The 26,758-nt window shown below is 36.6% G+C and overlaps 2 protein-coding genes and 2 pseudogenes across 2 annotated transcripts; 3 read left to right on the top strand and 1 right to left on the bottom strand.

Moving 5' to 3' along the window:
- The first annotated feature begins 147 nt into the window (after positions 1-147).
- On the top strand, positions 148-25,420 carry LOC120120201 (annotated as a pseudogene).
- On the top strand, positions 3,761-8,704 carry LOC120120199 (U-box domain-containing protein 44-like). The gene is made up of 5 exons (XM_039139881.1): positions 3,761-3,930; positions 4,649-6,039; positions 6,256-6,559; positions 7,037-7,524; positions 7,610-8,704. The coding sequence occupies exons 2-5, from the start codon at positions 4,810-4,812 to the stop codon at positions 8,603-8,605; spliced, it is 3,018 nt and encodes a 1,005-aa protein (XP_038995812.1). The 5' UTR covers positions 3,761-3,930; positions 4,649-4,809; the 3' UTR covers positions 8,606-8,704.
- LOC120120203 lies at positions 14,774-19,002 on the bottom strand (annotated as a pseudogene).
- LOC120120202 (ORM1-like protein 2) lies at positions 23,208-26,067 on the top strand. Its single transcript, XM_039139884.1, has 3 exons — positions 23,208-23,577; positions 24,449-24,597; positions 25,676-26,067. The coding sequence occupies exons 1-3, from the start codon at positions 23,392-23,394 to the stop codon at positions 25,812-25,814; spliced, it is 474 nt and encodes a 157-aa protein (XP_038995815.1). The 5' UTR covers positions 23,208-23,391; the 3' UTR covers positions 25,815-26,067.
- Positions 26,068-26,758: the final 691 nt, after the last annotated feature.

The raw sequence follows: 26,758 nt of genomic DNA, 5'->3' as shown, positions 1-26,758 counted from the left end.
ATCATTTACGTAGTTTACCAACACCATTCATCACTAGTATTTTATTAGTATTTCAGTTACCAAAATAATAATGAGAAGATAGTTGAATGATGAATAGTGTAGTTGACCCTAAAAAAGCCTAATTTTCCCCGTCGTTCATTACAAGTCTCAGCTCCATCAGCGCCTAATTCGAAGCTGATCCGAGGACCTCATTTCTCTAAACCATGATGCGTCATACTGAACTGCATTGCCAAATGGTGATCGGACTCCTCGATCGAAGCACCGCCTTCCGATCTTTCACCAGCGTTGACCTTTCCACCGTAGATCCTTCCTCCCCACTCCTCCAGTACTACACCGTCACGCCCCCTATTAAACCCTGGCCCCAAAATCTCCATCCCAAACACCTCGTCTCCATGATCAACCGCCAACAAAACCTCGATCTTGCCCTCCAAATATTTCTCTACGCCTGCAAATTCCACCCCAACTTTTTCCATAATTACAACACCTACCAATCCATCATCCAAAAGCTCTCCGCGCCCGCGCCTTCGAACCCATGGAATCCCTCATCTCTCAGCTCCAAAATTCCCAAATTAAATGCGGCGAAGAACTTTTTATCACGGTGATCCGGAATTACGGCCTCGCTTCCCTCCCAAAGTTGGCAGTGAAAACCTTTTTGCGTATCGAAAATTTCAATGTCCAGCGATCAGTTCTATCCTTGAACACGTTGTTAAACGTCTTGGTTCAAAACAAACGGTACGATTTGGTTCAGTTTATGTTCAAAAACAGCAAAACGAAATTCAACGTTATACCGAATATTTTTACTGCCAATATTTTGATAAAAGCACTTTGTCAGAAAAACGACGTCGAAGCCGCATGTAAAGTGCTCGATGAAATGCCTGTGATGGGGATGGTGCCGAATTTGGTTACTTACACGACAATTCTCGGCGGATATTTGGCGAGGAGAGATATGCTAAACGGGAAGAGGGTTTTCAGGGAGTTACTGGATAGAGGGTGGATTCCTGATGCAACGACATATACTGTTTTAATGGATGGGTATTGCAAATTAGGGAAGTTCAATGAAGCTGTTAAAGTGATGGATGAAATGGAGGAAAATGGTGTTGACCCAAATGAGATTACTTATGGAGTTATGATTGAGGCCTTCTATAAGGAGAAGAAATCCGGAGAAGCACTTAACTTGTTTAACGATATGCTTCAGAAGAAGTATATCCCGAGCTCTTCACTTTCTTGTAAAGTAATTGATCTGTTGTGTGAAGAAGGCAAAGTGGAGGAAGGTTGTTACTTGTGGAAGAAGATGTTGAAGAATGATTGTTTGCCGGATAATGCAATATTGAGTACGTTGATTCATTGGCTCTGTAAAGAGGGGAAGGTTTGGGAGGCTAGGAAAATATTTGACGAGTTCGAGAAAGGTTCAGTTCCGAGTTTATTGACCTATAATACTTTGATTAATGGTATGTGTGAGAAGGGATAATTGAGTGAGGCGGGGAAGCTGTGGGATGATATGGTGGAAAAAGGGTGTAACCCAAATGTGTTCACTTACAATATATTGATTACAGGGTTTTGTAAGATCGGAAATACGATGGAGGGAATTCGAATTCTGGAGGAAATGCTGGATAAAGGCTGCTTGCCGAATAAGGCAACTTACAATATATTGATTGAGGGGCTTCATGGTTTGGGAAAGGAGGGTGAAGCTGGGAAGGTTTTTTCGATTGCTATGTCAAGTCGGAGAGTTGATCAGAGTTCTTGGGATCTATTTTTAACCAAGATTGTTGGCAAACTGGATGATGGGGTTGATTTTCTTGATCAGTTGTTGTTGGAAAGTGGTAACTAAGTGACCAGCCAATATCTTTCCTATGTACAATTGCAATGTTTTTTGTCATGAATTGGTTGTAGCTCTCTCTATGAAGCAGGTCGTCATGCGGAAAGTTGAACATGAGGGAAACAAGCTGCCGGAGGTTCCCTTAGCCAATTCATGAGACCTTCTCCTAGAAAGTAGCTAGAGTCTTTTGTAGGATTGTAGGCTGAGTTGTTAGAGACCAAGATGTCTCAAGTAGAGATACAAAATTTGGAAGCTTTCAGCTATGGTGTTTTACTCTCATGGCAGTTGAATTATTTTGTCCTCCTTTGGAGAGGTCCGTCCTTGGTGAAGTTAACTACAAAGAATCTTGCCCGGGTCACTAGGTGGTCTTGTGCACCACCTGCACTTTATTTAGTCCTTAACTTCTACACTTTATTTCAATTTAATCTTAATTTTTAAAAATTAATCCAAACATTCTCATATTCTACCAAATTAACTCCCTTCATCCTCCTCCATCAAGGAGTATACACTCACAAATAAAAGGTTAAACCAACCAGAAAAAAGTCATTCTAAATATTTTCGTAAATGAAAATTGGAAGTTGAAAGAGAGAATTAAAGATAAAATATAAAACTAGTATACAAGTTTTGAAAAAATAATTATTACGACCAGGGACAGAGTCAAAATTAAATATTGACAGGGGTTGAAATATTATACCATTTAAGAAAAATATAAAGACTTATTAAATATTTAAATTCGAAATTCAACATGAACAAACAACCTTAGTGATTAAGGGGATTGTTGTTATTCTTGAGGTCCCGAGTTCAAGCATTACGTATGTAGGGGTATGAATGTTCATTATTAAATAGTTGAAAGTCTTTGTACATATATTGCCTTGTATTTAACTTAAGTTTATAATAAAGCTCAAAATTTACAAGTCAACTTCTAATTTGTCTAATATTTAAACTTACTATGACATAAATTGTAATTAGACTAAAAATTTGAGAGCATGTACTTATCATTCTTTAATTCAACTACTACTTGATTAAATATTTAATATTTTTTATATTTTTTAAATTTAAATAATTATTTTTACATGAACTAAAATATTATTAAACTAAAATTATATCGAATATACAAATTTTAACAGGAGTCGAGACTCATTGGGCCCTAAGGGAGCTCCATCCCTGATTATGACCAAACTAATTTGAGGTCCAAAAATATGTCAATTTTATCAATTGTTTTAATATATTTTAAAAATCCATTTATTACTATTTTTAAAATCCAATGATCTTTTTATTAGTTTTCGTAGTTAAAAAAAAACTTAATAATCAAGATTTATTTGCATATTTTTCCTTAAGTGAATTTTTTTAATTCTTCAAATACATAACACAATTAAAATGTCATATATAGAATCAAATCAAAATTTATACATTAAATTTGATGTTTATCGCTATCTATTAATATAATATACACATTTCCCTGGCTGCATCTGCCCTGGAACTTGTCTGCCAAATGGCAATTAATCAACTTAAAATAATATTGAAGCCAAATCCGGAAACCGTGAAACATGATACAATCGTTGAGGACAAGGAGGACGTCCATGTTTGGGGTATCAAGAACAACATGCTTCATGAGTTTGATAGTCCACCGTCCCAAGACTTTATAATTTCTGCAAATGGGAATGCATCCCCGTTCCCCAAAGGCTGCTCAGATATACCTACATGGTGACCACCAATTTGAAGGGTTTTACGAGTTGAATGCTTCTTAATATTTTCCAGGAAAAGCAAGTCAAATAAATAGCGAGGCTTTGGGCAGAAAGGAACAAGGTTCAAAGGCTTTTTATTTTTATTAGCCCATACAGAAAGAAAAATATTTTCTTCACTGATTGTTCTGTAAACAGTAGAAAGAAAGAAAAAAGTAAAGTAATAAAAACCAAAAACTGAAAAACAAAGTTTCTTTTTCTATATATATATATATATTAGGTGGGGGAACTCTCATGTCAAGTGGCTGAAATCTCCTCACAGAGTCCAAGTGACCCGATCGCCACTTTTCTTTGGAAGAGCTCTCTTTTCAAGCCCTTCATAGCTGTGGGCTTGTGGATTTTTAAGGTTCTTTAGCATTAATCCATTTTCAGGTTTGCATCTTTCTCCCTATTGTTCAAAGCTTAGGCTTTTTATTGTATTAAGCTTTTTCTAGCCGGTTGACTATGTGGGTCTTCGCTTGTGCTTCAAGTAAATTTAGGGTGTTTTCCTTGCTCTTCCAAGGTTTTCAATTTGAGGAAATGAGATTTCATAGTTGATTTTTGATTTTTTTTCATGATATTGTCGTTTGAGTTTGGGCTTGATTGGTGCTTATACAATCTCTTTTTCTTCCTTTTTCTGTTTCAAGCCTATGGAAATCAATTTCTTTTTGCTTTATACTCGATTTCCTCTGAGATTGCTCTGCTAAATTTTGTTTGGTTTCCTGGAAATCAAAGGAGAAGCTTCGATTCTATTTAATACACTTTCAAGGTCAAGTTCTTTAGAAAACAAATTTAGGTTGAACTATTGTAATTTTTGGGACATTGAGGACGACTACCCTTATTTTGGTCTAGGATAGGAAAAGCTTGGTCTTTTCTCCTTAAAAAATCATTTTATTCGATATCTTCACTTATACTTTCATGGCAACCAAACATTAAGTTTAACTATTTTTCTAGTTTTCCATGATTGGATGCTCATCCCAACAATAACAAGACAATATTCCAACTAACTTCAGTTATATTACTCTATCGTTTCCTTTTAATCCAGTAAAGTGGTCGAAATTTTCCAGCTAATAGCAAGGAAAGGGTTATTCAAATTTTGATTGTAATGCAGGTGCTAATGTTTAATAAAACTGGAAACATTGTTTTGGATGAAAAGGCTGCAATCGCTGTCCCACGGCCATGCTTTTGCCACTCTTAGTTGGTGTAATAGTCTATAGGAAGATAGAGCTATGCTTTCTGGAATTTGTTGTGTTTGTCATGTGATGTGATGTGATGGCAATCGACGTAGTCTCTAGTGCCTCAATTCCGGGTTCAGAGGTTCTTTCTCAGACTGTAGAGGCCATTCTCGAGACTGTGGTTTCTGCAAATGACATTCTCTTCAAGAAAGACACTTTCAAGAAACTTGCATCATACTTGGAGAGAATTGTCCCAGTTCTGAAAGAGTTGAAAGAGAAATATATTTATAATTCTGAGAGCTTGAACAATGCTATTCAGATTCTCAATCGTGAAACAAAGGCTGCGAAGCAAATAACTCTAGAATGCAACACCAAAAGCAAAGTATATCTCTTAGTGAATAGTCGCGGGATAGTCAGACGCCTAGAAGGTATCATGGGAGAGATAAGCAGGGCACTAAGTCTCCTTCCATTGGCATCTTTAGAACTTTCTTCGGCTATAGTTGTAGAAATCGGAAATCTTTGCGATAGTATGCAGAAGGCTGAGTTCAAGGCAGCTGTAGCAGAAGAAGAGGTCTTGGAAAAAATTGAGACGGGCATACAGGAGAGGAAAGCTGATCGTTCTTACGCAAACAATCTGCTGGCTCTCATTGCCGAAGCTGTTGGAATAACAACTGAGAGATCGGCTTTGAAAAAGGAATTTGAAGATTTCAAAAGTGAGATCGAAAATGTCAGGCTTAGGAAGGACAAGGCTGAAGCTATACAAATGGATCAGATAATAGCTTTGCTGGAAAGGGCAGATGCTGCATCTTCTCCTAAAGAGAAAGAGATGAAGTATTTCACAAAGCGGAAATCTCTGGGTAGTCAGCCACTGGAGCCTCTCCGATCATTTTATTGTCCGATCACTTGCGACGTAATGGTAGATCCTGTGGAGACTTCTTCTGGACAGACATTTGAGAGAAGTGCCATAGAAAAGTGGTTTACTGATGGGAACAACTTATGCCCTCTGACAATGACTCCCTTAGACACGTCAATCCTACGCCCTAACAAAACTCTGAGGCAGTCGATAGAGGAGTGGAAGGATAGAAACACAATGATAACAATTGCTTCAATGAAACAGAATCTCACATCTGGAGATGAGGAAGATGTGCTTCATTGTTTAGGACAGTTAAAGGATCTTTGTGAACAGAAAGACATGCACCGAGAGTGGGTTATGTTGGAGAACTATATACCACTTCTTATTCAACTTCTTGGTGGAAAAAATCGGGACATAAGGAACCGTGTGCTTGTCATACTTCACATTTTGACCAAAGATAGTGATGATGCAAAGGTACGCAATGTGAAACTGTTACATTCATCTTGGCATCCCATATTGAAAAATCTAATTTGCATATCATTGGGATTTAGTACACTTGCTGGTTTACCGACTTCTTCGATCAAAAGACGATTATTTGCATGTAACTTGCATAAATATGGATTCTTACTAACCTGAAATGCATATATGTCTCTCATAAGTTTTTGTCCAAAATATTGAAATATGTCGCAGGATAGAGTGGCAAAAGTTGATGGTGCAATTGAATTTGTAGTCCGTTCCTTGGGGCGCCGCATGGATGAAAGGAGGTTAGCAGTGGCATTACTTTTGGTGCTATCAAAATATGATGTCTTACGAGACAGCATTGGGAAGGCTCAGGGTTGCATTCTCCTTTTGGTGACAATGGCAAGTGGTGATGACAATCAAGCTGCCAGAGATGCAGAGGAAATATTGGAGAATCTTTCATTTTCTGATCAGAACGTCATACTGATGGCAAGGGCAAACTATTTTAAACACTTGCTGCAGCGTTTGTCTACTGGTTCATACCCTAAACTCGATGACCTTTTAAAGTACTCGTTTGGGTGTTCATATTTCCTCACCTGTTCTAACTTGAGCACTACACAAATTCTTCACTACGATTGTGTTGTAGGAAGCATACTTTTGAAGAATTAATAACACAACAGTTTAATAGAAAATTTTGACCCGAGAAGTATCAACAAATGTAGGCTATCTTGTAGTTAATACATCAAACATTTGCTTAATCTCAATATTGGTGCATGATTGCCTAGAAGATAATGTGTAGCCAAAAGATGAGGAGGTCTGAATTTCCTTGTTTGTACAGTTTCCTAGTGATCAGGTTTTATTTTACATGGCTTGGTTTAGGTGCATATATTTTTTTCTTGTTTCCTTCAATATTTGGCTTTTGCTACATTTGAATTCATCAGATTGCAATGTCTCGGTGGTTTTTGCCATTATTTGACAAAACACTTACGGAAGTATTTCTAAATCTCTACAGGACCAGAAGATGTAAAACTAATCATGGCAACAGCTGTGGCTGAAATGGAGTTGACTGACCATAATAAAGTGGTACTGCTAGAAAGAGGTGCACTGCGTCCACTTCTTCACTCCCTCTCTCATGGTGGCATTCAAATGAAAACCGTAGCTGTTAAAGCTCTTCGCAACCTCTCAAGTATACCAAAAAATGGTTTGCAGATGATCAAAGAAGGTGCATCCCGCCCATTACTTGATCTCCTTCATATCGGCTCATCATCCCCAACCTTACGTGAACAGGTTGCTGCAACGGTTATGCACCTTGCTGTATCCACTATGTCACAAGAATCCAATGAGACTCCAGTTTCATTATTGGAATCCGATGAGGAGATTTCCAGGCTCTTCACTTTGATTAACCTGACGGGACCAGAAGTCCAGCAAAACCTTCTCCACATGTTCCAAGCATTGTGCCAATCTCCCTCTGCAGCATATATCAAGACCAAGCTTACAGAGGTATACATTTTATTGGAGAATGGTGTAATTCTTTTACTGGATATTATTTCAATTTTCAACACAAACTGATTTATGACATTAACAGTTCTCCGCCATCCAAGTGCTAATCCAGTTGTGCGAGCGTGATACTGAGAATGTACGGATGAATGCCGTGAAGCTTTTCTGCTGCTTGGTGAATGATGGTGATGAAGCCACTATACTAGAGCATGTGCATCAGAAATGCATAGAGACTTTACTGAGGATCATCGAATCTTCTAAAAATGAAGAAGAGATTGCTTCTGCTATGGGCATAATATCTAACCTTCCTGAAAATGACCAGATCACTCGGTGGCTTGTGAATGCTGGTGCAATTCCAATAATTTTTCATTTTCTTCGCAGTGGCAGGCAAAATGATTCCAATAGAAGTCAGTTAACGGAAAATGTTGTTGGAGCCATCTGCCGTTTTACCACTCCAACAAATCTGGAATGGCAAAAGAGAGTAGCTGAAGCCGGTGTTATCCCCGTGTTAGTTCAATTGTTGGATTCTGGAACCACCTGGACCAAAAACTATGCAGCCAATGGTCTGTCTTGTTTTTCACGGAGTTCGCTTCAGCTAAGCCGGCCAATACCAAAGCGGAAGGGGTTCTGGTGCTTGTCAGCTCCACCGGAGACTGGTTGCCAGGTACATGGAGGAATTTGTTCTGTTGAATCATCGTTTTGCCTTGTTGAGGCTGATGCTGTGAGACCACTTGCAAGGGTTCTTGAAGAAACAGATGCTGGAGTGTGTGAAGCATCTTTAGATGCACTGTTGACTTTAATCGAAGGTGAACAACTGCAAAGCGGTAGTAAGGTACTAGCCCAGGAAAATGCGATTCCTCCTATGATAAAATGTCTTAGTTCACCTTCCCTCAGACTGCAAGAAAAAGCTCTACATGCTCTAGAAAGGATTTTCCGGCTGCCTGAGATCAAGCAGAAGTATGGTCCATCTGCTCAGATGCCTCTAGTAGATTTAACACAGCGAGGCAATACTAGTATGAAGTCTCTTTCAGCCAGAATACTTGCTCACTTGAATGTTCTTCATGACCAGTCTTCTTATTTCTAAACATTACAATTCAATGGCTTTTTACTTTCTCAAATCAGACCGAGGAAGAAGGACCGATCATATTATTCATGTTGATGATTTATTTTGCAAGCATGTAACACCAGTGCGCATGCTCAAGGCGTGTTAACGCATTCACTTTGAAAGCTAAACAAGAACTATCAACCCACTCCATCGTCAGTGAGCGGATGTATCAGTGTAGCTGTTGCTTGTCATTGATCGAGTAGCACTGTTGCAGCACCATGATTGATGATACACATCAAATTTAAGCTTTTGCTGTTAAGAAATGGCTGCACGGAAGAGATTTTATGGGGTTGCCGACATTTAAAAGCACAACATTAGTGATATAGCTTGGAATTGAATTCTTTCCTTGTAAGCTCTGTGGTTCTTTTTTTCCATTCTTTCACTCAAGTAAATACTTTATCTATAGCTTCTGTGATTCCCCTGTATTAAATTGTAACACTTTGGGGGTTATGTTTTTTTTTTTCTAGATTAAATATGAAGTGGTTGGAAAATAATCATTTTATTAGACCATTATTTTATTAAACAAATAGAGGATAATAGAGTAGGTACAAGTGGATAAATTGTTGGTTGTGATGGGATTAAATTAAAAATGACATTTGCCTCCAGTTTTCACTTTCGGCCAGTATCCACCAAAGCCTAATCTTCAAGCTTAAAATCCCTAAACAAACGTTTGAGCTGACATAAAAGAAAGAAATTGGTTAATAAATCAACGAGCTGTTTCAACAAGGAAGTGATGTCGTAGATCAATCAACATTAAAGGGATTAGCGCAAAAGACAGGCTTTAGAGTGGAGGAGATTCCGCGCAAGTACATTAGGTATTCGTTGAACGAGAAACCATGGAGTGCAGAATTGATTGCTAGCTTAATCTAGCTGAGGAAATCTTCAATGCTCGACGATTCTCAAGTTGCTGAAATTTTAAAAGAAATATCAAGACGAATTGTTCGCGAAAAAGGCCCGGTTGTAATGGACATTTCAGGTTTACAGAGAAAGGATTTAAGAGGAAACTTGTTGTGCAAAGCCTATTTGGGAAGGTTTTATATCTGTCCGAGATCTACAATCGTCCATCGTGAGTCTCGGTCAAGAGAGGCAAGATCCGTGATGAGGAGGGTGAGGCGAGTTTGATGGTGTACCTTGGGTCCCGAACGGCGATCGATGGACGTGGTGGTCATCGGCATCTTGTTGTTGGCCTGCAAAGCTCCTTGTTCCATATACAGAGCACTCGGTGGTGAGTGCTGGAAGAAATAATGAAAAAAGTGGGAATAGTGATGCGTGGAAGACAAGAGCATTTTAATTGAAAATCAAAACTACGTAGTTTTGTGGTGTTTAGAAAGGAAGATGGACAAATCACAATTTCAGTCATCCATTTTTTGTAAAGTTCTGATCTTGTCCTCTAGTTATGATATAGTCTTGATCAAGCCATGATAATTTAAGTTAATTCAATTTAGTTCCTAATTTTAGTAATTAGATATTATATTGGCTCCAAGAGTTTTAAGATTTACAAATTAGGTCCTGAAATTATTATTATTTAGATTCTAATAAATTATTTTCATGGCGAGGAAATTATTTGGAATCGAGTTCGTATATTTGATGGTCCAGGTACGTGAGAAAAAAATTGAAAACTCGAAATCAAATATAATGAGTTCAAATTCGAGAAAAATGAGGTTATGACAGAGTATTTGATTATACCTGAAAAAGCATATTTTGGATTCTCTTCGACGTCCTGGGTTCTAATCCGAAGTTCGTTTTGCCAAATTCGCACTCCGTAAGCTGTTTTTCCATATTTTACCTTCGGATTCAAGTTAGCTTCACAATTAAGTTCAGTTTTTGACGTAAATTTGGTTGCTTTGTATCTGAGGGATTATTGGAAGTTTAATTAATGATCGAGGGCGTTCGAATGGAAATTTTATTGTCGATCAGTATAGCACAAAAATCGAGGTAATATTTTACTACCTCTTTATGCTTTATGGAACATGTTGATATTGGTAAATGCATGAATAAGATAATGTTGGTCACTTTTGTGGAGTTGATTAATTTATACACTCGATATGAATGTGGTAGAAATTCTGTAACTGAATACGGATCGAATGACTAATATAAGATATTGAGGAATTGTCAGAATTAAATTATAAGTTTGTGATTGGTGATAAAGAAATCAGCTCTGGATTTGTAACTTATATTTTATATCATCAAATGTTAAATGTTAAAGGCACTTGGATGGAAAATTATGAGAATACTCCGGTATGGTAAAATTATGAAAATACCCTTATGTTCTAGGATGACAAGAATTGTCCCTGGAAGGTTAATAACTCTGAAAAGACATATTGATCCGATATAACTACTGATGTGCATAAGAAATGTTAGTTTTACTTGGAAATTTTGGATATCCGGTTTTTAACCCCAAGAGGGTTTATGCAATATACTAAAAGTCTGTTAAGTAATCATTTCAAGATCAGAGAATGTTCGGGAAAACAATTAATTATAGGATTTTCAAATTATATTATTTTCGTTAAGAGATAATACCGAAATTATCTGGTTACGAAATTACGAAAATACCATTGAGAGGTAAAAATAGTCCAAGTTGACTTTGAACGAGCAGGTAACCTGAGAATTTGTTATTAAACCGATAAATTACTGATTTAATGGTTGAGATCCTACTTTTGTATGGAAAATTCCTAATAATTCGTTCGTAATGTCTTAAAAGACTTTTAACCTGGAAATCTCCGATATATGAGTAAATACCTGAAGAATAAATTATCGAGGGTGCTCTTTTGTCTGAATTGTTTGAAAAGTCTGGAATAAATGATAAGTTGGAATTAAATAATAAGACAGAATGAAAGGAAATGATTGAAATACACTGAATCTGTAAGATGACCAAAATACCCCTGTAATGGAAATGTTTAAAGAATATCACAAAGCCAGGAATGAATGGATATCCTCAAGCTTTGAAATGAATGTAAGAACATTAAGCATAAAAATATCCAAAATACCCTTATAACCAAGGATAAGTAAATGAATTGGACTTATTAAGGAATCCAAATAAACATGGATGTTGCATTGTTTTTTTTTTTAAGTTATGGAACATAGTTTAAGTCGATCGACCAACGTTAATGCTATGTCAGTACATGAATAGCATAAATACCACTTGAATGTTTGTTCGTCTTCTAAAATTGGGATTTATGATAATTATGGAAGTACTCAGCTCAGCTCAACGTTAGAGCGCATTCGATATTAAGAAGTGCATATTCGTGAGATAAATCAACCACGAACACAAAATAATGATTTTAGTAAATGACCAAAGAGAACTAAGTGGAAGTACAACATGTATCCGGAACGCAGAAGCATCTGAATTACTCAGAAATACTCTGAAGTAACTGGATATTGTTTTGATTACTAAATGAACCGAGTAACTTTAATGACTGAGAATTTAGTAAGTGATTGAATGAGTCTGAGAACTCCAATGATATTGCATGATGTATGATTACTATGGGTTATGAACCAAGAATTAAATACATTGACAATTCGTGATATTATTGCCATGTGGATAGAAATAAAGATTATTTGGATTCTCTGTTGCTTCCTTTAGATTTATTCAGTGATGATTTTGAAGATGATTTATAAACAAGAATTGTTGGTATTAAAGTGTGAATACCCTGGAAGGGCAATGAATTGACTAGTTGAAATACATCAGTTTTAGGAGTTGTTGATTGTCCGATCGATTGACATGGATGGTAAGTGCCTGAATATTCGTTTCTACTTTATCAGCTCAAATTACTCTGGTCATACTTGAACACTTTCCTGAGATATATGAATCATAGAGGGATTCGAAAATATCACCCTTAAATGTCTGATTAGATTAGTTATTAATCGATTCTCTTCAATATGACCTAGTTCCTAGAATCAGATCAAATTTCATAAGTTTCGTGTTATCCATACTGATAATTACAATGGCCTCTGAAAACACTTGGATTCTCTAGTGTGCTCCCTAAGTACTATTTAATTATTTTATCTGTTTTAAAATATAGTACACTGAAATCTATGGTTTACTGCTTATTGATACACCGACTTACTGGTGATGATTTATAGACTATTACTGATATATGATTATTGGTTTTCACTGATATATGATAACGATGATTACAGATTTGTGGAATTTATGCGTACTGCATAAATTGCATTTTTGAAATACTGATTTTGGATGGATTGAATTACAGAGTATAACTCTGATCGAGCTGATAAACCTTACGGACCTAATGTGACTCTTGGGTAGGCTCACGGGCCCCAAGATGCTCCATTAGGTTGGCTCCCTTTTGCTGTGTGCTTAGGGTAAGCCCTATGGACTTACAGACTTAAGGATACTGGCCCCAAAGCCTATATTTAGGTTGGCTTCCTTTTCGTTGTATGCTTAAGGTAAGCCCTATGGACGCAGTTATGGGAACTGCGGCTGGTGTACAAGAGAATGGTTTAAACTACGAGTTTCAAAAGTTAAACTTCATTATGATTTTATGAGATTTACTGAACTATCATTTGATTAGTGTACATATTATGATTTTATCGTACTGATGAAACACACTAGACTTCCTATTCGACCTCATGAAAACTTTACTGTATGAAAGGTTTCTTATGAACTGAGATTCATGACTTCTACTCGATGAACTACTAACGGAAACTCAGATTATTCCGCAATTGGTATTAGGGATGGCAAACGGGTATGGTTTCGTGGATTCCGCATCGCATCTGCTCTAATTGGAGCGGAGATGGGTATAATTTTAGCGGGTAGTGGGCGGGTGTGGATTTATAAAGTGGTACCCGTCGTGGGTGGTGGGCGGGTAATGGGTTTGAGACATTACCCGCCCCGCATCCGCCCGCCCCACATCCGCCCGCCCAGCTAAATATCTATTAAATTTTGGACCATTATGAATTTAGGTGTAATTTTAGAGACTAATTTATAAATTTTAATATTATATAATATATTAACATATAATTTAACTAAATATTAAGGATATTTAGTCTTTAATCTGATATTTAATAAGGTAAACATTCAGCTCTTTGATTAAACCCATAATCCCACTAACCACGTCACTTTCCATGTTCTTTAGCCCATGCTGCCTATCCAAACACAAATTAGCCGTACTATAAGCATTAACATCAAAAGCAGCAGTTTCCATGTTCTTTAGCCCCTCAAAACCCATATTAGGCGCACTATGAGCATTAACATCGAAAGCAACACAACAATCCAGCTCTGCGACTACATGCTCCCTATAATCTGTCTCCATAACATTCGTAGAGCCACTCCTCTGACAAATTGAAGCATGCGCTGCTACCCCATCACGAATTGTCTGGGAACCAACTCCAACATCTCATTAGTTTGTTGTCAGGCGGGTCTAGATGGGTATGTCGCTAGTGGGTAGTGGGTGTGAGGATGGATTTGAAAATGTACCCGCGTGGGCGGTGTGGATTTGAAAATTTGTACCCATCATGGGTGGTGGGCGGGTGGTGGATTGAAAAATAGTAGGTGGGTATGGGGATGGGGGATGGAGTATCCGCACCCGACCCGCCCGTTTGCCATCCCTAATTGGTATACTTTTGATTCAATAAGGAAATTATGACTTCCCATTTATATGCATGTCCTGTAGCATCATCTGGTAGTTCTGTATTACTGAGCTTTTCGAAGCTCACTCTATTACTCATCATTGCAGGTTAAAAGATTGTACCAGTACAACTATCAACATCAGTAAGGGAGTTATTCCGACGTTGCTTGCAGAGTATGGTACATGTGATTAGGGGGCATGTAATTGTATTTTGCTTTATATATGAGTTTGAAAATCTGTTTTATTTCGAATACTGATAAATTTTATTTTGTACTCATAAATGATTTTTATGAGTTTACATGTTTTAAGAAAAGTTTTAAAATTTCCGCTATTTTTACGGTGGGTCACTCCGATGGCCCAAATATGACACTCCAGATCGGATCGGGTTATCCGCATCGGTATGAGGGGTTACATAAATAATCAAGAAATGCAGAACGAGATGGTTTGGTATTTGTCAGCTCAAATCTTAATATTGAATCTCAATAGCATCAACTATATGAAAATACAAATTATCAGATCTACTGTCGAACCAAATATCGAACCCAACTTCTTGAAAAATGAAGATACATTCAAGGCAGTTAACAAAATGTATATTTTCGTTTTGTTTCTATAAATGAACTTCTCTGTTTCTTTTAGAATATAACAAAGGAATCGTCAACAAAACAAAAGGGAGAGCTAAGAATATAAATTAAGGTACTCCTAGTAACTTTTTTTTTATATGTCAAGAGACAAATGTAAGACCTGCTGCTGTTTTTCTATGCTATCTTCTCTTTCATTCTATATCTTCGGCTCCTTCCGAAAAATTTAAGGATCTCATCAATAAGTATGACCGGTAGTGAGACCAGAATTACCAAGAACCATTCATTCAGGCTCAAGGGAACAACAGCAAACATATTTGCCAGGAATGGAACGTAGAGTATAAGGCAATGGAATCCAATTAAGACTGACAGGAGTCCAAATGAGACTGACATGGCAACCAAAAGCCAAGGGTTCCTCCAAGGTGGCAACGTTAGCGGGCTGCTGTCTTCGGAAAGCACATTCAAAGAATTGAACATTTCGATCGCTACTAAAACAGATAGTGACAGAGTCATTGCCTTCACTTTGCCAATGGTGAAGTAGTCGCACTGGTTCGAGACAGTGATGAGGTGACCATCACCGATCATATATGGCACCACCGAGAAATTTGACCATGTCGGGCACTCTCCCCAGTTTTGAAGCTGAGACAGCTCAACTAGTGTGTGACCATCACTCACAAGGTTGATATCCATAAAAGAAGCCAGAGTGTACCACAAGATGAAGATGCCAACATTTGCTATGCCCACATGAGAACCTATTATCTGCAAAACATAAATGTTTCTTTCAGTTTTAAAATCCCTGAACCATGTCTTACCTTATATATTAGTAGGCAGAAACTATTGGTGTAGATCAATACTAACCAAGTAACGAAACAGGACCCAGGAGTTAATGAGAGCATCATCACTTTTACGGGGCGGTTTCTGCATTATGCCAACATCTGGAGGATTAAACCCGAGAGCTGTCGCAGGCGGACCATCGGTAACCAAATTCACCCATAAAAGTTACACAGGTATCATACAACTCTGGTAATCCCAGAGCAAATTAAATAAACTGAACGATATCATGTATCTGTGAATTTAGGAATTGAATAAATAAGGCACGTCTTAATTGCTCAGCAAAGTAGTAAGAGCAAATTAACACACCTTATGAAAGCTTTCATGTTATTATAAACTGAACGACCCTTGGCAACGGCTAAAACAATGGTGCTGAAGTTGTCATCTGCCAAAACCATATCAGAAGCTTCTTTTGCTACCTGGAAAATTAAACAATGAGCATGTCAGAGTCCAAAAGGTTTTACATAGAACTTAAATCTTATTATCTTCCTCATTTTCTTTTTGAAGTAAAAAGATTTATTTAAGGATCATTGGTAGGGATGAACATGAATACATTTACCTAAACCGTAAAGTTTGCTCTAGGCAAAAGTAATATGAACGCTACAAGATTTTCAAGCAAAAGAATCAAGGTGATATATACTTACCTCGGTTCCGGTTATGCCCATAGTAATTCCAATATCGGCCAGTTTGAGGGCAGGTGCATCATTCACACCATCTCCGGTCATAGCAACAATTTCTCCCATCACTTTTAGCATCCTAATAATTTCTTGCTTATGCCTAGGCTCTGCACGAGAGAAGACCATGCCCCCTGGTTTTGACAAGGTTTCCATTTGTTGTGAAGGGGAAAGAGCCTGAATTCTTTACCAGTAAATTTTTTTTCTCTAATGTCCTCTCCATCAGAGAACATCTTAATTTCAAGACAAATAGCCTCAGCTGTAGATTTATTATCTCCTGTTATCACCATAATTCTAATACCTGCCGCTTTACAATCTTCAATTGCTTTGTGAACTTCATCTCGTGGAGGGTCCTATACGGATACAGCAAATTACATCTCTGAAAAGCATTAACTTGACAATTTATTAACTGATATAAACATAAAAAGTGGTTGATATATGCTTTACCCTGAGTTCAACAACCCCTACAAAAACCAAGTCACTTTCAATGGAAGAATAGCAAGCTGGATCAGTAACTTCTTATGAGCAGGATGATTCTGAGTAGTCTGAAAATTCTCCAAGTTCATCCTTATATGCCAATCCCAAGCATCGCAATCCCTTCGAACTCATCTCGGAATTTCTTGAAAGCAATAGTTGCCCACAAAATTCATCCATTGGAACAAGAGATCCATCTGCAAGTTGCACGTGTGTACTACGTTCCAGTAAACTATCAACAGCACCCTGCAGATCATGCACATTGATTTAAAGATAAAAGAAGCAATGGCATAGTGAATCATTTGTAACAAAAATAATAGAAAAAAGATTTATAGACACCTTGACAAGCAGTCATATGTGCCCGGTAGGCTCTCTGACAATAATGCTCAAAGACTTTCGAACACGATCAAACTCCAACGTTGCAAGTCTTTTTGATCTTTTGGTCCACCACTCACAGCAACCTAAGGTTTGCAAAATATCATAAATCAAAGAAGTGCAACATAATGCATGAATATACTAAAACTAGAAAGATTTATGGCTCACCTAGTTTAACTGTGCTTCGGTCAATCAAATAGTTCTCAACAAGTTGTGAATCACGGATTTTGTTCCTCATCTTGGCATCTGGAACTCCCATCTTTTCAACCAAAACCTTCAAAGCCGGTTCTGTAGGCAAACCTGTAGCTCGGTAGAGACGACCATCACAGAAAATCCCAGCATCATTGCAAACTGCATATATTTCTGCCATGACTTGTAAGTTAGCATCCATATTGTAACATGTCCAATCAACAATTCCACCATCCTTAGGATCATAGGTTGTTCCTTCAACATGGAAGATACGAGAAGTAGTGGTTTTCCCACCCAGGATGAAGAATTCTACAACGGACATTTGATTTGTGCTCAGAGTTCCGGTTTTATCTGAACAAATCAGTGGTGCATCCCAAGGTTTCGACACTAGGAAGCTCCGTACAATCGCATTCTTCTGAGCCATCTTTCTTGTTCCAAGAGCAAAAGATGTGGTGATCACAGCAGGGAGGCCTTCTGGAATTGCAGCTACAGCAAGGGCAACAACTATTTTGAAATAGTAGGTACATTTCTCGAACGAGAAGCGGAGATTTGCAAGCCATCCATCCACCATATCCCAAGAGAAGAAGTTTTTGTAATTGATAAGCCACACAACGAGACAAACAAGTCCAATTGCAGTTGTAAGTCTGCTCCCTTCTTTTTCAAAGGTGTGTCGCTCTCTTCCAGAGAGACCTCGTGTATTTGCTTCTGTATTTTCCCAATCTCGGTGTTCATTCCGATGGAAATAACGATAAAAACACAGTTACCGTTCACCACAGTATTGCCTGCAAAAACCATATTTTCTTTTGGCTGTAGCTCGCATTCCTCTGGGAATATAGGAGCAGTACCTTTCAAAACAGGCATTGCCTCTCCGGTTAGTGCACTTTGCTCTAATCTCAAAGTTGTTGTTTTCAAAGCTGCTATTCTCATATCAGCATGAACCTTGTCGCCAACTTGCAATTCAACTATGTCACCAGGCACAAGCTCCTGGGAAGGCAGATCCGGCACAAGGTACCCGTCTCTTAAAACCTTCCCGGATTCACATTGCATCTCCTTAGGGGGCTCAATTGCCTTCTCGGCGTTGGTCTCTTGCCATACTCCAACAATGGCATTGAGGACTAAAATCAAAACTATAACAAATGGCTCCACATAAGCCTCAAAACCGGACTCCTGGGATTCACTAACATGCATATTTGCTAGAATGAAAGATATAAAAGCTACAACTAGAAGGATCTTTACGAGCATGTCATCGAATTGTTCCAACACGAGCCGCCATAAGGGCTTCCCTTTCTCTTCGGCAAGCTCATTCCAACCACACTTGTCACGCTGCCTTTCCACCTCGTAACTACTCAAACCCTTGACTAGTTCAACATTGTACTCTTTCAGACATTGCTCAACAGACAGTGACCACGCAGGGAAAGGTCTTTCCTCCATTGAATCCTCGACGTTGGTTACTTCCCCAAAGTAAAAGAGCTACTTCAATTTTTGCTTAAAACCATGTAATTTTTCTGCAAAACTGATCAAAAACTACAATCAAGTGATAAGAAAGAGATAAAAGAATCCAAAATTTCCTCCATTAGCATCATAATTAAACAGTGAAAAGAGTTAAGAAATGAATAATAAAAACAAAGGTGCAAAAACAGAACAAAAGCAGAATCCATGAAATTATGTCGAATACCGCATGAACTAACTAGTCACTAGAACAATTACTCCAACTGAATTACAGCAAAGACCCATCAAACCAGAAAAAAGGAAAGATATGGGGAAAACTGCTTTTAGTGGCAAATAACTGCTAGCAAAACTTTAAAAACTGTAACTTCAGTTAATCATATGACCCAAAAAAAAAAAACTTTACCTCAAAAACAAAAACATACCTCAAATGACTGAAATGTTGTTACAGGAAACTTCAGTGTGCATAACAACTTAAAGAAGAAAAATGTAAGAAGGGAAAGAATAAAATTTTGAATATTAATAAGACCAAGACAAAAACATGGCTTGGGGACAAAGCAAAGTTGAAAAAATTACGGGTATCTCTTGTAACATAAGAAAAGAGGGGGAGAAAAAGGGTGTTGTTCTTGGTCAGTCTCAACCGATCCTTTGAACTTTTGTGGTTCTATTTGTTACGGGAACGTGACGCACTCCATGTTTGGAACACCTTTATTTTGTCAGTTACTCTTATAGAAAGTTAAAAGCTCAAATTTTATTGGCCTAATCATATTTTAAGCCTTCAATTTCTATTTGAGAAAATTCATTTTAATTATTAATTATTGTTGTCAAATTTAATATTCAAAATTTAAAAATTTCATTAAATTATATTAGTTGACGGAAAGAGTGAAACAGCAAATAAACAAAGAAAAAAGGGTCCGGTGAGAATATAATATAAAGAACAAAAGCGGGGGCAGATAAGGTTGGTTTAGAGTTGGGAAATGGAAGCAACATTACAGGAAGCTTCCTACCACTGCTGTCTGCTAACGTTGATATTCCTTCAGCCTCCAGAACCCGAATCCATTGGGAAGCACACCGTGATTATTATGGATAAAGAAAATGCCAGTGCATGGATCACACCCACCACGCCTGTTCTTATGTTTATTTTAATGTAAACTACCAAAACTTTGAATAAATTTCCCTTTTACTCTGTTAATATCTTAAAAGTAATGATTTGATCATTAATATTATTGATTCATAACAAATTGATCATAGTTTATGTCTTTAAAATTCTATCAGTTCCTTTTCATCTTTTATCCGATGAATAATTACATTGACTTTGTTTATGTTTATTAAGTTGGTTATTCTTGGTAAGTTTTCAAGTATAGCAAGCACTGCAGAGTCTGTAACAATTGATTCCGTCGTCGTTGCTGCGGGTATTGCGGGATCTTCATTAGCCGAATGCTTTATCCACTTCATCAATGATTCTACTCATGCTTTTCTTTTTGTTCACTTTGGGCTTCGGATTGCATCTTATTGTACAATGGTTTTCTTTTTGTCGAATAGTTTAATGGTTATATATTATCAGTCTTACACATAATGCAATTTCACCAAGAGATGAATATATTATAACCTAAACATACATGATTGCGTAAATAATATAATTATTTCAATGCACTAACAGTTTGTAACTATACATTTTAATGCATTGCAATAAAGTTAATTATTTTCATTCCATTCTCATGCATTAAAATATAAAATAGCTTCCATCGCCAAAATAATAAATATGTTTTCAATTTCTTTTATTAACATAATAGAAACAAAAATTATGTATTATGTATCACCTTAACACCAATAACACATTTACATATGGATTCTTATTTAACACATTCTAAATAATCATTTTATAATTGAATGTCACAAAATTTCTAATCAATTATAATTCTCATCAATGATGATTAATCACAAAATTTCTTCATCAATATATAATTTAATAGCTTTTATGAACGTTTTTAAACTTCATTCATTAAAAAAAAAACTATAAACATTTTATACTTTATCAACATAAAAGTTATAATTATATATTAATTGCATGTTATACCTATAACATTAAATTCACGATATAAAACGTTTTTAATATTTTTTACTAACCTTTTGAATTTTCCCACGGATGGCATTTCATAATTCGGAGGTCTCCTACGGAAGCTGCTCTCAACCTGGCGTTGGGCAGCCTACTATCCTACCTCCCCCTTATCCCATTACATATGGGAATAAGGGTCAGCTAATTTTTTGAATTTTCCCACTCTCGTGTAAGAATCATTTTTTAACAGCACTATGATTTCACTTCTAAATTGTTGAAAAAATTGATTGTTGTAAAACGAGGTGTTAGCATTGATTGGAAAATATTAAATAAAATTTTTAAATAAAAAATCGATTAATTATGTCGTGGTATTAATCACTGTCTTAGAAGCAAATTTATCATGATGTGTGTAATCACTACAATTGATGAATGACCCCCGAGGTTAGCACGGCTCTCCAAATTTTGTACACTCGAAAGATGGAGTGAACTTAGTAGTACTGCTCTTCTCTCAAAACTCAAAGTGACATTTCGAGCATGTTTTTAAAAACCAATGAGAATATTTCTAAACAGACACAAATTGCTTAGGGATGATTTATCTTCAAGTGCATATAAAATGGAAAATTAAACATCCATATATAGGCTCTAGGAGTAAAATGATAAAAGAGCTAATTACAGTTACAAAATAATTAATTATCATAAACATTATTCTAATGGCCATAAATTATATTAAATATTTTATAACGGTTATAAAAAATAAAATAAACTCTGATAAATAATATTTTAATGAAAAAATATTGTTTAAAAAGAAACATATATAAACCGAATCGGACAACACTAAACGGTTCATACCTAATATAAAGTTCTTTGTATTACCAACAGTTGTAAGTGTTGTGTAAATATTAAAATTAATCTTTATTTTTCGGTATTGTTCAACGCTATGCATTATCGATTCTTAGTTATTATTTTTAACCTCACAACTGTGGCAAGTCGATCGAATCTTCATCTCCTCTTCAGTTTGTAATTTCTTTTTGAAGTTCTCTTTTAAAGTTGTAAAAGATTGGACTTTAAAAAGAGTAAATTAAGGTTTTCTTAAAGAATGGAGGTCTTTAAAGTGGAGAGTCAAATACCAGTCATATTTGATATTCTCTATAGTCAAATATGTCACATCAATATTTTGTTATTCTGGTAATGTAAGCCCAGCCCTGATTATTATCCTCATTATGCCACGGTCGTACCAGTAAAATTATTTCGTTCTTCTAGGATTACTCGTTGAGCCTTTGTTTTTTCAAATATCTGTAGCGCGTTTGACTCCACAGAAAACAAGGAATACTGCGTTTAAAGACTTTTCTGGTTGGTTTAGCTTTCTATTAAGGAGGAGCAATTGATAGCATTTATACATTTTATTTATTTTTTAGTTAGTACTAAACAATGCGAGTATGTTAACATCCGCTGGACCATGTATTTCTATAATTCTGGGGGAAAAAGTATGTGTTGAAACATAAATGTAGGGGTGTTGATGGGAATAAATGGATTGTTAGTAGGCATTTTATTTCTTTTGATTTGAACACAAAATCGAGATCGATAATGATTTCTGCGAAGAAACCACAGTCATCCATCCCAACCTCTTAGAATCTTTATTTTCCATGTTGAAAATTTTCTGGTGTGGGTTTTGGATTCTACAGAGGAAGGAGAGCTGCTAAAAACCTCTTCACTTTCTTTGTTTCGTACAATTGGCTACAATCTTATGGACTAAACAACGTTGTCAAACTGAAGAGCACTGGCGTTGGTCCATTGTTCTTTAAATTAAAGGATTGAGAGAACATGGCCTTCGAAAAATCCATCACCTTTTTAGCTGAGTGTCATTTGTTTTATGGTTTATGTTGGTAAATGCAAAAGCAATATGTTTTTGCTGTTTGGAAAAAAATGTGATGGATTCATTAATAAATTTAATAATCGAATTAGAATTTCTTTGAACATGATATATTTATTCCAATATTAAATGTATTTTATATTTTTTTAAAATTCAGATATTAATAAGATAATTAGTAAATGTACTTACAGTGACATTACTTAAAAGAGTCTCTAATCCCTATGGTTAAAAGGCAGCTTGTTAAGGACAAGTAGCAATTAATACGATAGTTAAAAAATTATAATAAAACAGGGGATTAGGCAGATTACATTCCAGTGGACATCTAATGCAGCTTTCTCCTTTCCAAAGAAAACGACAAGTTTCTAGTCTTAGTATACTCTTGGTCCTAGACGGAACTTAGACGGTGTCGTGTTGGTTTGGATTAGATGCTTGGTTTAATGTTCGGTTTAGATAACTAATCTAAACGCTTTTTTGACAGAGCTTTCCAGTTTCCATTCAAACGAACAAATAAAGACCAATCCTTTTTTTTTTTTACAGATAAAGGCGACTCTTTGAACGGGGAGGGTTCGGGATTTTGCTTTCTAGATTCCTAAATCCAACAAATACCCAGAAAAGCCAAGTCTTTGAGATATTTATATAGATCCATCGTAAATCAGGGTGGCTCTTGGATTTGGTGGTTATCATATGGCGAATCTATATGTGAAAGCGGTGCCGCCGACGGATCTCAACCGGAACACGGAGTGGTTCATGTACCCAGGTGTGTGGACTACCTATATTCTAATCCTCTTCTTTTCCTGGCTTCTCGTTCTCTCCATCTTCGGTTGCTCTCCTGGCATGGCTTGGACCGTTGTCAATATCGCTCACTTCCTCGTGCGTTTCCTTTTCTTTTCTCTTTGTAATTTTAATTGTCTTATCCTACTGAATGTTCAATTTGGTTTCTTTTTATGCCTGGTAATTTACCCTTTTTTGTTGAAATTGGCTTTGGAATTGGATGGCTTAATTTTGAGAGTTGTGATGGGTGTTTTCGATAGTGGTGCATCATTATTGTCATAGAGATATTGTTTAAGGTTTGAATTTTGCCTTGAGTTGCTGAGACGCTGACCTGCACTCTACTGGGAGATTTGATGAGCACCAGATGAACCGTGCCATTGTTTTGCATGGTTTCATCTTGAAGTTAATTCTTGTAGGCCCTGATTTATAGACGTGAAACGGGAAAATCAAGGGGTTTTGGCTACTGAACAATATCATTAAGTATTGAGAATCTGAGATATAGTGTGGAATATATTCGAAATTTTGTTACCTAATCATCTCGACACGTCTCTACTGCAAAATTAAGATTTTGCAAATGCAAACCTAGCTCTTGTTAAGCTGTTTGGCAGCTTGGTTATGTATATATATATATATACTGGTATTTTTGGACCTGCTTATTTATCTGTTTATATCTGTCTCAAGTGCTTAATGTGCTTCTTTATTTTCTATTTTGCATTAAGATATTGACTTATTTGAACGTCAGCATCTATCTGTTCATAATAGGCTTTTCGACTAGTTTATTGCCGCGTCTGCAATGTTCATGCTTTCATGAATCATGATATTTCAACGTATCTGATCTTGTGCTTCTTTCACTTGTAAAGATTTTGATTTTATGTTGTATTCACAGAATACAAAAGCCTTAAGTTTTTCTGTTTAGCTTCAGATCTGCATGACAGTTATCTGAACCAACATTGAATTGGTCTGTTTTCAGGTTACATACCACTTCTTTCACTGGAAGAAAGGAACGCCATTTGCTGATGATCAAGGGATTTATAATGGCTTGACTTGGTGGGAGCAGATAGACAATGGAAAGCAGCTCACACGCAATAGGAAGTTTCTAACTGTTGTACCTGTTGTGCTGTAAGTCTCCTTATATGATGCTTTACAAAATTTTGGAAATTGCTTATGATTTTGTCCTATTATTCTGTGTCGTATTTCTGTCATTTGTGTGTATGCATGTTTTCGATTTCAAACTTTGAATGTTGATTATTCAGCCTTTTCTTTTGTTCCCCAATCATAGATAACATTGTTTTTGCCTTAGTAGTGCAACTGGGTTTCTGTAACATGACTTTTATATTGTGATATTTGTACAAAGTTTCCTTTCATTATCAAATAGTTATTCTGTTGCTTTTCTTTTAACATCTATCAAGTGTGATTATGTTTGCACGGATATATATGTTCTCGTTAGTGAACTGGTGTTATTCAATTATATCTATTCAAAATGATAGTCTCTTTTACATTCTTTGACTCATCACCAGCACGTTTATGTCAATTGATCGCTTTCAGTAAATTAGCTCTTGAGACTTAGATCAGTGGTATGTTTTGCATATTCATTTAGAGCAGGGCTATTTGTGAATTCTTATACTTTACTTTTGTATAAGACATTCATCAAGGAGTCCTGCCTTATTTAAATGGTTTATCGGAACTTTTTATTAGAAGTTATTTGAAAATCAAGATAAACTGGAAACTTGGTCCATTCAGAATGGCTCAGACCTGAGGGGCAATAGGGTTTAAATATAGCACCAATTGTGTGTGAATATATCATTAAGAATGAAAGGAGAAAAGGAAAAGAACTACTACTCTGTGATTAGATTTTAGTTTTGCCATGGAATTTGAGAGACTCCTCTGCGAAGGATTGCAGTTTGTCTTCAACTTGGTGTAGACTTGCAGATTCTTGTTTCCTCAGAGAAGTCTGATTGATTGCCTTACAAACTAGACATTGACAATATTTTGATAGATGATAGCAAACAGCATTTCATCCTTGATTCTCTTGCCTCTTTCATGAATCTTTTTTGGCATGACTTAACATATAATTCATGGTTTTTGTTTTTCCATAGAGTGCTTGCTGTTTTTAGTCTCTGAATTTCGTTTGCCGGAGTATGATACTGGGACTCGAGACTTTTATTGACCATGCTTTTTTTTTCCTGTTTCCTGACAGGTACTTGATAGCCTCGCATACAACCGACTACCAACATCCTATGCTCTTTTTGAACACACTTGCAGTCCTTGTGCTTGTCATTGCCAAGTTCCCCTACATGCACAAAGTTCGGATCTTTGGAATCAATGCAGATAAGTGAGTATGGTGTTGAGAATACTTGGCTTTGCCTGCTAGAAAAGCCACTGCTCCTTCCCCTCTGTTAAAATGGGTATGCTTCGTATAGGAGGACATGTTGAAGGTGTCTTCTGTTTTTGTTTTCTATGACAAGTCCGCGGACTGCATTTAGGAGCTCTTTTACATTATGGAGGAGTAATAAGTGTATCAAGTTTAAGATTAAGTTTTGTACAGTGGAGAAATCCAATGTTTCATTATGCACTCATCACCGCTTCACATATCTTCATACTGCTTTTATGTTGTAATTTATATATTTGAATCTCTTATTCCATCTCCTACTACAAAAACAAACATGAGGCCCGTGTCTAGATGACCCCATTTCGTTTTAAGCATTAATGTGAAGTTGGGTGATATTGTTGTTTGTTGGATTGAAAATGTCAGGTTTTCCCAGAAACATAATCTTATCGGGTTTTCCCAAAATGTCTTCATTTTGTTTACATTGTTCAAAGAAGAGTAGAAAATGATACAAAACAAAGGAAACCATTGATTATGTTATATATATCATCTCTTAGTTCTATACACCTTAAACAAGTAAATGCAGTTGGATTATGATCTCTTTTTGTTTTTGTTTTTCTTACCATGATCCTCCTCCTAGCTCAGTATCCAGCTGAATTGCCTTGCTCCTTATTTTGATTATCAACTTCATTAGTGTTGATGAACTCGATTCCATTTCACCAAAAGGGAATAAAAACATTCATCCATTCTCTTGAATGCCATGGATGCTTGCAGCTCGACTTTCAAGTCCATCAATGGGAAAACCAAGGGTTTGATTATAGTCTTGCATGGAGAACCTAGTTGAGTAAGGTGTAGTAGTCGAGTCTAGTGCGGGTGCCAGAACGAAAGAATGCAATCCTCTTGATGCCACTTTGGACCTCAGCAGTTCCAAAGCCGAAACAGAGGAGTAATTTT

Source organism: Hibiscus syriacus, unplaced genomic scaffold, assembly GCF_006381635.1.
Source record: "Hibiscus syriacus cultivar Baekdansim isolate YM2019G1 unplaced genomic scaffold, ASM638163v2 tig00110333_pilon, whole genome shotgun sequence".
Classification (NCBI taxonomy): domain Eukaryota; kingdom Viridiplantae; phylum Streptophyta; class Magnoliopsida; order Malvales; family Malvaceae; genus Hibiscus; species Hibiscus syriacus.
This window is presented reverse-complemented; position numbering and strand designations above follow the sequence as displayed.